This window comes from Cotesia glomerata, linkage group LG3, assembly GCF_020080835.1.
Source record: "Cotesia glomerata isolate CgM1 linkage group LG3, MPM_Cglom_v2.3, whole genome shotgun sequence".
Classification (NCBI taxonomy): domain Eukaryota; kingdom Metazoa; phylum Arthropoda; class Insecta; order Hymenoptera; family Braconidae; genus Cotesia; species Cotesia glomerata.
Genome location: NC_058160.1, coordinates 15,767,014 through 15,782,069, shown reverse-complemented (window position 1 = coordinate 15,782,069; position 15,056 = coordinate 15,767,014). Strand labels below are relative to the sequence as shown.

General features: G+C 27.6%; 2 protein-coding genes across 2 annotated transcripts; both read left to right on the top strand.

The window, feature by feature from the left end:
• Positions 1 to 545: 545 nt before the first annotated feature.
• LOC123261258 lies at positions 546 to 6,520 on the top strand. The gene is made up of 6 exons (XM_044722824.1): positions 546 to 635; positions 4,250 to 4,429; positions 4,512 to 4,633; positions 4,856 to 5,028; positions 5,322 to 5,973; positions 6,067 to 6,520. Exons 2-6 carry the CDS (start codon positions 4,267 to 4,269, stop codon positions 6,496 to 6,498), a joined length of 1,542 nt encoding a protein of 513 aa, XP_044578759.1. The 5' UTR covers positions 546 to 635; positions 4,250 to 4,266; the 3' UTR covers positions 6,499 to 6,520.
• Positions 6,521 to 6,564: 44 nt separating this feature from the next.
• LOC123261257 lies at positions 6,565 to 9,362 on the top strand. Its single transcript, XM_044722823.1, has one exon. It carries the CDS (start codon positions 6,709 to 6,711, stop codon positions 9,145 to 9,147), a length of 2,439 nt encoding a protein of 812 aa, XP_044578758.1. The 5' UTR covers positions 6,565 to 6,708; the 3' UTR covers positions 9,148 to 9,362.
• Positions 9,363 to 15,056: the final 5,694 nt, after the last annotated feature.

Sequence of the window (15,056 nt, the reverse complement as noted above, 5' to 3'; positions counted from 1 at the left end):
TGATTATAAGGATAAGCTATCGTCGCGTCACCAGATCGTTCGCTTATATACATCGAGTCGAGAGATAGGTGCGAGAGAGAGAGTTAGTTAGATAAATGTTGAAGATTGAGAACCAGGAAGGTCTGGACGCGCAAAGGCTTGGATATCAGAATATGGCGGGAAATTTATCTTAAAAAATTTTTAGCAATTATAAATTTGCAAAAATAATATTTCGCAACAAAATTTATTTTGCCATTAAATTCTTAAAGCTAATCAATATTTTATTTCAACTTATATCAAATTTTTGAATTTAACCTAATTAATTTTATTGTTATTAAAAAAAGAAAAATATTTCTTGTCTAAACTTTTTTATTTAGCGTGCGCGATCAAGTAATACTAAACTGGCGTAAACAGAAAAAAAAAAATAGTCCAAAAGAAAAAATTCAAAGATTCTCAGAATTTTACAACGCGATTACCAACTACAGCATGCTCAGTAGTACCAAATTTAGTCTCCGATCAGTTGGCTTTGACCGTTCTTGAATTGCGTAGCTTAACAAATTCTCAGTGTTTGTTGTCGTTGTTTTGTGTTTTATTTAAGAAAAGTTATAGATTTATTTTTAATTTGATAAATACTTATCAACGTCTGCATATGACAGGTACTGATTGTCATTTTCATTTAAAATTTAATGTTTTGAAAATTTCGATCAAATTTTTGAACTTAACAAAACTATTTTTTATGATTATTAAAAAAAAAAAATTATTCTTTTCAACAATTTTTTATTTAGCATGCGCAATATTAATTACACTAAACCGGCGTCGGGAACGAAAAGAAAAAAAGACAAATGATAAAACAAAAAAATTAATTCAACGATTCTTGTAATTCTACAACGCGAGTGCCAACTACAGCATGCTCAGTAGTATCAAATTTAATCTCCGATCAGTTGTCTATGACTGTGCATTACTTTTGAAGCTTATTACTCGTGAAGCAATGTAAATCATATTTTCATTGAATTATAGAATCAATAATTATTTAATCGTAAATTACATTTTAAATTTTTATTTTACTTGAATTATAATTAAAAAATACAATTGTTTTTTATCATGAACCAAAAAAAGTTCTTGGTTTTCAATAATACACAACCGAGCATGCGCATTTTTATTTTTACTTAACATACGTCAAAACATGATAATAAGACCGAAGAAAACAATTCACAGTTTTTTGGAATTCCATACCGCGAGCTCTTGTTCGAACACACTCAGTCGTACTAAACTTACTCTTCGATCAGTCGGCTATCACTGTTGATTGTTTTTGAATCTTATAATACCGTCATTTTTTATGGTCGATGTTTTTTATTCTTTTTTTAGGAAAAATCAAAAATTCATTTACGTTTGTTGCTAACAAGTACTATTTATTGTTATCAGTTTTTATTGTTTATTTCATGTATAATAATTTCAATGTCTTATTAACGAAAAACATGAAAAAAATAAAAAATTTCAGTTTTTCATCAATAACTCAATAATTATAAGTAGGGCCAGGAATTTCGCAGTTGTTTAAATGAGCACTCATATGTTTAACCTCAAATTTGAACAAAGAAAAAACGCCAACTTCCTGGCCCTTTTTCATTTAAAAAATCAGAGAAAAGATCCTTTAAAACGATGGAAATGAATATTCTATAAAAAGATAAAAATACGGTCAACCGTTTTCTTAATTTTTTTTTTATTTTTTGATAAAACTTAAAGTTATTGAGCTACTGACAAAAAACTGAGATTTTTTATTTTGTGTATGTTTTTAGTTAATAACTCTTGAAGATACTAATGCATTATGGTTTCCATTTTTACATAGAAATAAGATCTATTCTTTTCTTTCCGTGTATGAATCTGATGATTTAAATAATAGCATGTTAAAAACTAAAATAAAAGAAAAATGTTTATGGAATGATGTAAGTGGATTTCATGTAACAGAAAATTATTGGGTAGATATTATGTACGACACTTTCGATGGGATGTGTAATTATCTTATGGGAAATATATTACATGCGCTAATTAATATTCAGAAATTGTTTAGCTTAGATGATTAGACTTTTAAAATCAACTACTTTTCTTACCCTAATAGCATCGATCAACCACCAGTTATTACTGGCTAATCAATAAAAAATAAATATACCAAAGTGTCCGCTCCCAAAATAAAAAATTTGTTATTTTATGCTATTTTCATAATAGCTGATATACTACTCCGAAAAAATCTCAATCACTCGATTTTTTATCTCACTGGTAGAAGGGCTAGCTCGCCTAGAAAAAAAAATTCTCCAAGATTACTACAAAGAAAACACTCAATTTCTCGAGTAGGAAAAATATTTTTGAATCAAGAAATTTTATTTTAAACCAAGAATTTTTTTTGGCCTGAAGAATCTCAGCTCAAGATTTTTTTTTCTTGATTCAAGAAAATTGGTTAATTTTTTTATCAAATTTTTTTACTTGAGTCAAGATAACGTTTCTAACAGTGCAATAACTACGTGAAATTGCTTGTATTGTGCTAAAACCGGAAATTTGTGAAAATGATAGATTAATCTCGATAAACTTATTAAAAAACGTCACATCTTATATGTGAAACTATTCGGACCGACATTAAAACCGAAGCATCATTTTATGCTTCATTATCCTGCAATAATGAAAGTAGTAGGACTACTAGTTCACATATAGGCTATGCGTTTTGAAGCATAACCCCAGCCAATGAAACTAAGTGCTGTCTCATCTATGTATACGACAAATTTACCGAAAACAATAGCTATTAAACAACGGTTCTGTTCTGCGAAAATATGTTTAAATAATAATTCTTGTACTAATTCGATTTCTTATAAGAATTTAGATAAAAATTTTGTATCGCAACCTTTCAATATAGCCGGAATGAATTATAACAATTATGATGAAATTTAAAAGTGTAATCAAACATATAACGCATAGTGTTAGTACAATTGTCAAATTAAATAATGATGATTTACCAGTTTTATACACAATGTTTTTCGCGAGAAGGTTCATGAAACTGAGGAACATAACTTTGCTTTCATTTGTAAGATTATTAAAGCAATTAGAAAAGTTGACAATTTTTTAAGCTTCGAAGTCTTAAATACTGATAGATACGAATTTTTCCAATTCAAAAATTTATTTTCTCATAAACCATGCATTATGGTTAAATTATTAAATAATACATTATATGTTCCTTACGACTAATTTTTATATTCTATGATAATAGATTACGTATACTCGTTAAATATTTGATTTGATTCTGAAAGTCTTAAATTAAGAATACTAATTTATCTTTTCTACAAGGGTATTCTTAGTTTTCGATACTTTGTTTTAAGTCGGGTTTAATTTTTTATCAGCATCGTTAATTTTTTTCAACTTTTTCACATTTTCACTGTAATAATATTTGCTATATTGAATTATTTTAGGTCTTTATTTAGTACCTTTAATTTTAGTTTGCTAAATTTATCACATATGAACGCATGTATATTTCAAGCTATTGTTCAAATTTAAATTTTATTTTAACTCAGTTACTAACTGTTATTTTGTAAATAAATTAAATTTAAACTGAGTCCAACATAGGTTTATATGTCAAAATGTTGTTTTAAGAAAATATATTTTATAGTGAACGGGGTAAAACCAATAACTTCCCGATTTTAGAAAATTTTCAATTTTCTCAGCGGGAAGTTAAAAAACTATTCGTGTGCTCTTCCAGCTCTGAAAATTAAAATTCACAATATAAAATACAAATGTGATATTTCAATTGGTCTTTCGTTTACAATGATGATCTTACAACGCTGACACTACGTTGTGTCTCTTATTCTTTCGTTTACATATTCGGAAACGGCTGGAAATTCATTTTATAAATTTTTTAATGATTGAATTCTTATGAACGTAAATTTTGCAATTGCAAATGCACTTTTATTAATTTTTGGAGGTGTAAAGTAATTTTGTACATCTAACTCGAAAGTTTTAAAAATTAGGTCAATAGAAAATGCTCTAGGGTCAAAAATATATATTTTATTCTTCATTAAAAATCGAATTACCATCATGCGTTACGTTTTTTAGCTTTTCCAAATAATGTTGGAATTAAGTATTTAGTATTGGTTATAAATAATTCGATTTAAAATTTTTTTTAGCAATGTAAAACGATTTTAGTAATTTTTGTCTGTTCTGAATATGATATATCTGCAGTACTTAATAAAAATCGTTAGATTTTTATTAAACAGTTTTCTATTTTATTATTTAGTTTAACTTATAATCACTATGGAAAATATCGGCGAGATTTCGGATTCAGATCCATCCTCGCCTGCGCAGAAATTGGCTGATGGTACTTCAGATGTTAATGAAAAAGATTTAGCTGACAAAGACTTTATTCGAACAACATTGATTACATGGAATTTGCAAGAGTATTTTGATGTGTTCATGAGTGAGTTACTTATAATTAATAATTAAGGGGCAGGTGATAATTTTGTTAGTTAATTTCTTTTTTTAAATTCAATTTTCATCAGATGAAAAAGTCACTAAAGATGTTTTATTGCAAATGCCTGATGACGATGTGCAGAAATTCATCCCAGTCTATGGAGATCGTTACAGATTTTTGATTCAGAGGAAACAACTCTTAGATTCATCGGCAAGTATTTTTATAATATTATTTTTATCATCATGTTCATACTATTTAACAATCCACTTAAGATTTTCATGTTTATATTCTGGCAGTTAATTTTTGAAATGGGCTTCAGATTCCAATTTTTATAAGTTTTAATAATCACTCTATGAAAAATCTTGAAACTAGGATTTACTTTTTTTCCTTTGTTATATTTTAGTAAATAATAATATTGAATTTTTTTCGTAGAAATTGCAAGAACCTGAAGGTCAAGTTGATCTAAAAGGCAATCAACTCAAAAAATTATTGAACTCGTCAGTGCGTGGCAAATGTATTCTAGCCGAGAAGGACTTATCCCAATATTCTGATGAATTATCAACTATTATTGCTGATCACATAATAAATACGAATGGACGTTTAAGGTAAGATCATTAATACTTTGAACTTATTAACTGATACACTTTAAAGTTAATTTAATTGATGAATCCTTTTTTGAACTAAGAAAGTCATTCGTAGAGTATGATTGCTTAAGTATCAACACAAAATTTTTTAAACTTAGTTCAATTTACTGAAACTTAGATAAGAATTTTTTAACTTGAATCGCTACTAATGAACTCTTGTAGTTTAATTTCTTGATTGAAGATTTCTCTTTTCGAAGATAGTCACCTTTATCTATACATTTTAGTTGATAAGTTGTTATTTTTTGTGATTACAGAGGCATGAAAAGTCAGTACCTTTTTTGGCGCGACGAAATAACAGCTTTGTGGCCTTCTGAATTACTTACAGACTGGTTTCAACCTGGAGTTAAACGTAAAGCTTCTTCTGGCAAATTATACAATAGAGTTAATAACTTTGCAAGTAAATTCAACTCAGTTTATAAGAAATTGAAAACTGATAAAGAATCTCAACGTAATAATGCAGTGCAAAATACAGCTGCTCAATACATATTACAACTAGCGAACACGTCTCTTGATGATACAGAGAAGATTATAAATTTATGGACTAAAACCCATGAACACCGCAAGGAAAACATAACAACTGTCACCGATTATTTTGAGCGGTACATACAGCTCAAAACACCATTAGTCAAAACCTTGTTGGAGTTAGATTTTGATTTAATGAAAGTAGCCGATGGTAATGCTCTAATAAATAGGTGGCCTAAGTTAAGCCAACAGATTATTCAAGTTGCGAATAACAAAGGTATTGATATTAAATCATTCACTACTGCTGAAGATGTACCAAGTGATGTTCTTGCATGGAAATTATTACCTATGTTATTCCGACCAATAGCAGTCGCAGTAGGAGTGAAAAAGGCATGGACTCCTTCGAAACAAGAACAATCCGACGGGTTCATAACTTGGGTTTCAGTAAGTTATAAAACATTATTATTGCTTTATACATTCATTATTTAATAATTACTATCATACACTATTATTAACTATATTTCCTTTTGTTTACAGACATTCGACCAACTAGATTCAGTTGTAAAACCACAGAACAACATTTGTACGAAATATAAAATTACTCGTCAACCGTTTATAGTAGCCGTAGGATCTCCAAAAACAATAACGGCTTACGTTATAATTGAGAGTTCTAACATCAAGTGTGGCAGCGTTACTAATGCCGTAGATTTCTGCTTCAAAGCGTCATTTGCGCTTGGTACCAAGTATCAAACTGCAAGCACACAAATTTGGACTTTTCTGGAGCAAGAAGTATACTCACAACAGATGACCAATGATTCACAACAAAATTACCTAAGTATAAGTAAATTGCGTAAAGCTTTAAAAAAGGTAGGATCAAATGAATCTAAAACTACTGAGACTGAAATTCCACCGCAATCTCCTCCGACTACCACTCCTGCCGTTTCTCTTGATAATGAGATTGAAAAGTAAATGTCTATATCAAAATTTGAAATTTGATATTTATTTTTATTTATTGATATTTATTTGAAAAATTTATTTTTGTTTATTAAGAAAAATTCTAATAATACATTCAACAAAATGATATACATAAACAAAGTAATATATTGAAACAATAATTTTTAATTATCAATAATAAGCATTGTTTTAATTTAGAAAAAACGTTATTGATTGTCAGTAATTATGACTTCACTAAAAGTCTCTTGCATTGAATGCAAAAAAATTTTTGAGGCTAAATCTATCTCACATCATTTACGAGTTGCTCATAATCAATATGTTCCAGTCTACAGCTGTAGCGATTCTATGTGTTGTAGAATATATAACTCTTTTAATTCATTACGTAACCACCATAAACGTTGTCACAATAACACAGACACAAGATCAGTCCAATTAAATAGTAATGACGATAATTCAAATTATGAAGTCTCTAGTCATTGCATGAACACAGCATTTGATCCGCCGTCACAACCAACTTACTATTCTTACAATAATATTATAGAAAAATTAATAATTCCAGAAGTCAAAATAAAAAAATCATTTTTTTCTAATAACGCACTCATTACTGCTACTGAATTATACGGTGACTTAAGTTTAAATCGTAGTCAATCTGAAAACATAATAAAAATAATTCATGACAACATATTAAATAGTCAAGAATTTAACTCTTTAAAATCATCCGTGTCTAATATAGTTCCTTCGTCTTCTTTACATGATATTCTGATGAAGTTTAATGGTATTCAATCCTGTTTCTCTGAAATTAAGACAGAGCACTTATTTACCAAGCAGTTACGTAAATTAAACTATTTTATTGACCCAAAACCCGTAGTTTATGGATATCGTGATGAATTACGCAGTGGAGTCCTCGAACAAATTAAGTGCGAGGGATTTATTATACCTTTAGAAAAATATCTAAAAAATTATTTTGAAATGAAGAATGTATTTTCAAGCATCTTGAATTATATGACAAAAATTGAAATAAAAAATAACATAGAAAATATTATTCAAACTAACTTTTGGAAATCTAAGATAACTAATCATTCAGTTTTAACTTTACCTGTATTTATATATGAAGACGCATTTGAAACGGGAAACCCATTAGGTTCACATGCAGGTATTCAGAGCATGTCTGCTATGTATCTCTCTGTTCCTTGTTTACCCCCCGAATTTCGTTCACAATTGTCTAATATATTTCTTGTTCAAATCGCTTATAGTAGTGATGTAAAAAAATTTGGGTCAAAAGTTGTATATAATAATATTATTGAGCAGCTAAATAGTTTATCATCAAAAGGTATAGATCTAGAAATATCAGGAATAAAATTAAAAATCTATTTGCAACTTAGTTTAATTATCGGAGATAATTTGGGGTTAAATACCATGTTAGGTTTTACAAGCAGCTTTAATTCTGACTATTTTTGTAGATTTTGTAAAATTACTAAAAAAAAATCCAGTCAAGAATGCGATGTACAAAATTGTTTATTACGCAATAAGATTAACTATGAAGCTGATGTAAAAAAAAATAATGTGTCAGAAACGGGAATAAAAGAAGAATGTTCATGGAACGATGTAAATGGTTTTCATGTAACAGAAAATTATTGCGTAGATATTATGCACGACATATTCGAGGGGGTCTGCAATTACGATATGGGACATATATTACATGAGCTGATTAATATTCAGAAATTGTTTAGCTTAGACGATTTAAATTTCAAAATAACTTATTTTCCTTACCCTGATAATATCAATAAACCACCAGTTATTACAGCTAACCAATTAACTAATAAATATATCAAAATGTCCGCTGCCGAAATGAAAAATTTTATATTATATGCAGCTCTAATAATAGCTGATTTACTACCTAATAAAAATCTCGATCACTGGAAATTATATCTGTTGCTGCGTTCAATAGTTTGTATCGTGCTAAAATCGGAAATTTGTGATAACGATACGATCAATCTCGATAAACTTATTAAAAAACATCACATCTTATATGTGAAACTATTTGGACCTACATTAAAACCGAAGCATCATTTCATGCTTCATTATCCTGCAATAATGAAAGTAGTAGGACCACTAGTTCACATATGGGCTATGCGCTTTGAAGCAAAACACCAGCCGATGAAACAAAGTGCTGTCTCATCTATGAATACGACAAATTTACCGAAAACAATAGCTATTAAACAACAGTTCTGTTCTGCTAAAGTATTTTTAAAAAATAATTGTTGTACTAATTCGATTTCTTATGAGAATTTAGATGAAAATTTTGTATCACAACCTTTCAATATAGTTGGAATGAACTATAACAATTATGATGAAATTAAAAGTGTTGTAATTAGACATATAACGTATAGTGTTAGTACGATTGTCCAATTGAATAATGATGATTTACCATCGTATGGCTTTATACATAATATTTTTCGCGAGAAGGTTCATGAAACTGAGGAACATAACTTTGCTTTCATTTGTAAGATTATTGAAGCAATTGGAAAAGTTGAAAATTTACAAAGCTTTGAAGTCCAAAATACTGACAAATACGAATTTTTTCAATTTGAAAATTTATTTTCTCATACACCATGCATTATGGTTAAATTATTAAACAATAAATTAAATATTCCTTGCGACTAATTGTTGTATTTTATGATGATGGATTACGTATACTCGTTAAAAAGTTAATTTGATTCTGAAATCCTTTAATTAAGAATATTAATTTACCTTTTCTACAAGGGTATTCTTAGATTAACATACTTTATGAGTCTGATTAACTTGTTTAATTTTAGTTTCCTGAATTTATTACATTTGAACGCATGTATTTCAAGCCATTACTTGAACTAAAATTTTATTTCAACTCAATAACTAACTGTTACTTTTGTTAATAAATTGAATTTGAGCTAAGTTTAACATATAATTAAGTTTATATATCAAAATATAGTTTTAAGAAAATATCGTTTATAAAAAAACTGTTGTTCTGCTCTTAATGCTCCGATAATTATAAATAAAATTTTCATAAAGTTATGCCATTTGTTATTATTTTCTAAGTACTCCGATCTTGAAAACTCTGTAATCTTGATTTTATTAACATTTACCTAAGAACAAACAAAATTAGTATCTAACTTTTTGAAAATGCTCATTTATATTATTAGACAATAAAACATATGCTCCCGTTATTTAACTATTACATTTTTATGATACTAGTTTCCATAGACTCATGAAAATTTAATTTAACTCAAATGAACCTTAAACTCCGAATATTATTTTAGAGAAAATGATTTTTTGAATCAAGATATAAAGTTTTTGAACTGAGCTTTTAAGCTATTATTTTTCAAACAACGATTAATGTTTAGAATCGAATAAATTTTTTTTTTTTTTTGAAAAAATAACAGTTTTAGGTTTATATTTAAATTGTTTAATTATATTTAATTGGATTTATTACATTAAAACTCTTGTAATTTAAACTATTATTCCATCAAAAAGATTATTATATTCCATTAACTGCCTGTTGTATTATTAATAGCTATTATGATTAATAAGTTGATCATGGAGACATTTTTACTGTCACATCATAAAATCTTTTAATAAAAATGAACAATTTTCGAAATTTACTTTTTTGAAAGTGTTAAGTTCACTTATACTACGAAATAATATAATTTGTGCAAAATTGATTAAGATAAAATTTTCAAAAAATTCCAGACAGATTTTTTCAGTGTACAATATAGTAAAATATTTTTTATTTTTTATTTTTTTTATTTAAATTATTTGCTTACAAAGATAACTTATAGCAAAGTGTGACTAGGTTGAGTACAATTAGTAACATTAGAGCTACGAATTAATAACTAGAGTATGAATATAATACAACATATACTTATACTTAAAAAACTTAAAAATAAGGCGATTATTAGCGTAAGTAATTTTGTCGCAATCACAAGTTAATGTGCGTAGTCACGTAATACAAATGAAAGACAAATTCCGACAGGGTTCAAAGGGCGGGCTTGAGAATAGATTCCGGTTATTGAGGGTAAGAGTTTTTGAGTTTTTTATTTAGCTTGGTGTCAGATCTACTCATTCATACAGAAAGCTCGCAGCTTAAGCGCTCTGGTGAGAAATAGATACAGGTTTTTTGACTTCGTGTGGTCTAGGTCAGTATACAAATTCGTTAATTTAACTTCGTCATCAATATAGTAAAATAGTAAAAAGTATTTTTCACATTTTTTTTGAAAAATTATATTAAATTTAGATAATTATACTCACATACTAACTCACATTTATTGAGATTAATAATCTCAATAAATTGTTCTAAATAAACCAATAAGGTTCGTCAATGTTAAATTATCATAGTTAACGGAACTAAGTATGAAATAGTGTAAGCGTGTAGCTTTTTATTCAATTAAATTATATAATATAATTTTTATGCATTAATATTCGAAATTTCAGGAATTATACTCATATTAGTCGTTGTTACTTACGACGGAATATTCATTTTTCTATTATAATTAATTTCCGGTAACTTAGTTTTCGTAATTTTATCGAATATGTTCGGTTCAGTTTAATTAATTAAAAATTCCTAGTTTTGAGAACCATGCTCAAACTATTTTATATAATTCAACATTAAGTATGGAGTTTGATTGACAATATATGGTTTGAATTATGAAAACTGTATACTTCAGATAACTACAGTAAATTGATTTTCTTAACAAGGATAATATTATTCACTCTCGAAAGATACTTAAGTGACAGTAACTTAAAATTTGTAGCTAAATAAACTAAGTTGAAACAAATCAAGATAACTATGAAGCTCATGTTTAACTTAATATAGTTGATGTCACTATATTTTTGTGGTTCAAATAATAAAAAAATTTCGTTAGTTGGAACTATAATTAAATAGTGGTGATGTAAATTAATTAGGATTTCCTAGTTCAGAGAACCATGCTTTTCTCTCAGTGAAGTTATAGGTCAATTTTGAAGAAACAAGAGAATATCGAAGGCTCATTTATCTCGGTGAATTATTGAAATATCAATTATTATTAGTAAAATTAATAAATTATCAACTTGGACGGGTCAATAGATGTTTAACAGCTACTTTATTCCGGCTACTGCGTAAAATAGTAATTATTATTATTAAAATAAGTCACAGGTTGACTCAACGGAAGCGAGAGAGTATCGATGGTCCATTTATTTCGATTAGTTATTAAAATTTTGATCATTATCAGTAAAATTAATAAATTATAAACTCGGAAGGGTTAAAATATCTTTAGAAGCTCATTTATACCAGCTAATAGATAAAAAAGTAATAATTATTATCAAAATAAGTCATGAGTTGACTCAATAAAAACGAGAGAGTATCGATAGAACATTTATTTTGGTTAATTGATAAAATATTAATTATTATTTTTAAAATAAGTCATAGGTCGACTTAGAAGGAACAAAAAAGTATCGATTGCCCATTTATTTTGGTTGATTGATAAAATATTAATCATTTTTATTAAAATAAGTCATAGTTCGACTTACAGGAAACGAGAGAGTATCGACGGCTCATTTATTTCGGTTTATTAGTTTAAAATCAATTATTATTAGTCAAATTAGAAAATTATCAACTCGGACGGATCAAAAGATGTTTAACAGCTGATTGATTCTGGCTAATGGATAAAATAGTAATTATAATAATCAGAATAAGTCACAGGTTTGTTCAAGGGACATGAGAGAGTATTGATAGCCTATTTATTTTGGTTGATTGATAAAATATTAATTACTATTATAATAATAAGTTATAGGTCGACTTAGAAGAAACGAGAGAGTATCGATCACCAATTTATTCTGGTTAATTCATTAAATATTAATTATTATTACCAAAATAAGTCATAGGTCGACTAAAAGCAAACGAGAAAGAATCGATGGTTCATTCGTTTCGGTTAATTGATAAAATATTAATCATTATTAGTAAAATTAAAAAATTCTACACTCGGAGAGGTCAAAAGATGTTTAACAGCTGATTTATTTCGGTGACTGGATAAAATAGTCATTATTTTTATCAAAAAAAGTCACAGGTCTAATCAAGAGACCCAAGAACGTAACATTGGCCAATTTATTTTGATCAATTGATCAAATATCAATTATTATTATTTAATTAAGTCATAGGTCGACGTAGAAAGAACAAGAATGTATTGATCGCCCATTTATTTTGGATAATTGATGAAATATTAATTATTGTTATTAAAAGAAATCATAGGTCGACTGAGAGAAAACAAGAGATTATCAGAGGCTCATTTATTTTGGTTATCTAGCGAAATATGAATTATTATAACTAAAATTAATAAATTATTAACTCGGACGTGTCAAAAGATGTTTAACTGCTGATTTATTTCATTTTATGGATAAAATATAATATATTAAAAGAATCGAGAGAGTATCGATAACATATTTATTTCGGTTAATCGATAAATTATTAATTATTATCATTGAAATAAGTCATAGGTTGACTTATAGGAAACGAGAGAGTATCGATAGCATATTTACTCCGTTTAATTAGTGAAATATTAATTATTATAAGTAAAATTTATAAATTATCAACTTGGACGTGTCACGAGATGTTTATAAGCTAATTTATCCTGGTTAATGTATAAAATATTATTTATTATTATTAAAATAAGTTATAGGTCGACTTATAAGAAACGACAGAGTATCGATCGCCCATTTATTTCGGTTAATTGATAAAATATTAATTTCTATTATTAAAAAAAATCAAAGTTCTACTTAGAGAAATCGAGTGAGTATCGAAGGCTTATTCCATCCGTTTAATTATTGAAATTTCAATTATTATAAGTAATATTAAAATATTATCATTTTGGACGTGACAGAAAATGTTTAGACGCTGATTTATCCCGGCTAATGGATAAAATATTAATTATTATAATCAGAATAAGTCGCAGGTTGACTTAAGAGACACGAGTGAGTATCGATGGCCCATTTATTTGTATTGATTTGTTATGTCGAGCCGAGTCGACATAGTAATAATAATAATGAAAAGACTTCAAAGATAATTTTTCTTCAAAATTTTATTCTTTTCTTTTTTTTTATGTATTTGTTCATAAAACATTTTAAGGAAAATTATCTTTGGTTATATTAGAGTTCGACCAACAGTTTCTTTATCTGTCAGTTAAAATTTTAAAAATAGTTATTTTATTACTTCTAAGAACCCGAATGCACAGATGCATTAGGCGAGATCGTAAATTCCAGAATTTGGAAACCTAAGTACACAGGACGAGGTAATAAAAGTAATCCTCACTGTTTTCATTTATCTCCCGCTGGGAACTCAAATAACCGAATGTTGGTTGAACTCAAATATGACCGGAAAAAAATATATTTTGGAAACTATAAAGATTAAGGAACATAAAAGTTTAAACTTTTAAAATAAAATAAGAAAGAGAAAGAGTAAGTAAATATTATACCAAAATGAAATACTAAGGTTTAACGTTGTAATAAAATATAAAATAAAAAACTAACATTTAGTATTTTTAAGCGACAATGAAATCAAACCCTAAAATTTTAATAGTTATAAATAAACAAACCACATATAAAAAAAAAAAAATTTGCAATAAAATAAAAATCCAAATTCTAACATTATAACTAAAGTTAAACATTTGCAATAAAATAAAGCTAAACTTTAACTTTAAAATAAAATGAACAACAAGTTAAATATTCGTTAAATTTTCAATATTTCTAACAAAACTATGATCTCAGATGTTAACATTTATAAATAAATAATCGATAAGTTAAACATTAGTAATAAAACGAGAATTAAACTTTAACTCTTAAGAACAACGAATAAAATAAAATCTTAAACCTTAACATTTTAAATAAACAATGGAATAAATAATAACCTTCAGAATTTGTAACAAATTAAATGAATAGTTAACAATTCATAGAGATATAAGTAAATAAATTCAACATTTATAATAAATAAATAGATTTTTAACAACAAATGTTAAGTGGGGTCGACGTGGAGGGACTGGTACGACTCCTGAAACGTTGGGGCCCTTAGGAAAGGGAAGGCCCTCAGCCTTAATTGGTTTAGAGTTTTCCCCGACTCCAGAATTTAGGAATTAGGAAACGCCCCGGCTTTCCGTGCGGACTTGAAAAGGTTATGAAGGGTAAGCAGTCTAGTTTTTGACCTCTCTCGGAGTAGTGCAGTTTCCAAAAAAAAAAAAATAGGGGAACCCAGTTTCCTAGTTACGAGTAGACACCCACGGAAAGCCATGGCATTCTTCGATACTAAGTAAGTCGTTGTATTAATTTTGTATTGATTAATAATTTTCTGTGGATTCACAATATATCATCACAATGAATTTAAAATTTTGACGTTATAATTTCACAAGATTTCGACCATTCCCAACCAGCCAAAAGATTCCCTTATCTATTAGCGAAAGCTAGGGTAAAAATAAAATAAATTAATAAAAAATTATTATGTCTCGACATAACAATTGATAAAATATTATTTATTATTATTAAAATGAGTTATAGGTCAACTGAGAGAAAACAAGTGA

Coding starts and splice junctions, on each gene's coding strand:
- LOC123261258 (XM_044722824.1), top strand. CDS start 4,267: ATGGAAAATATCGGCGAGATTTCGGATTCAGATCCATCCTCGCCTGCG. Junction 4,430..4,511: donor GTATTTTGATGTGTTCATGA/GTGAGTTACTTA, acceptor AATTTTCATCAG/ATGAAAAAGTCACTAAAGAT. Junction 5,974..6,066: donor GGTTCATAACTTGGGTTTCA/GTAAGTTATAAA, acceptor TTTTGTTTACAG/ACATTCGACCAACTAGATTC.
- LOC123261257 (XM_044722823.1), top strand. CDS start 6,709: ATGACTTCACTAAAAGTCTCTTGCATTGAATGCAAAAAAATTTTTGAG.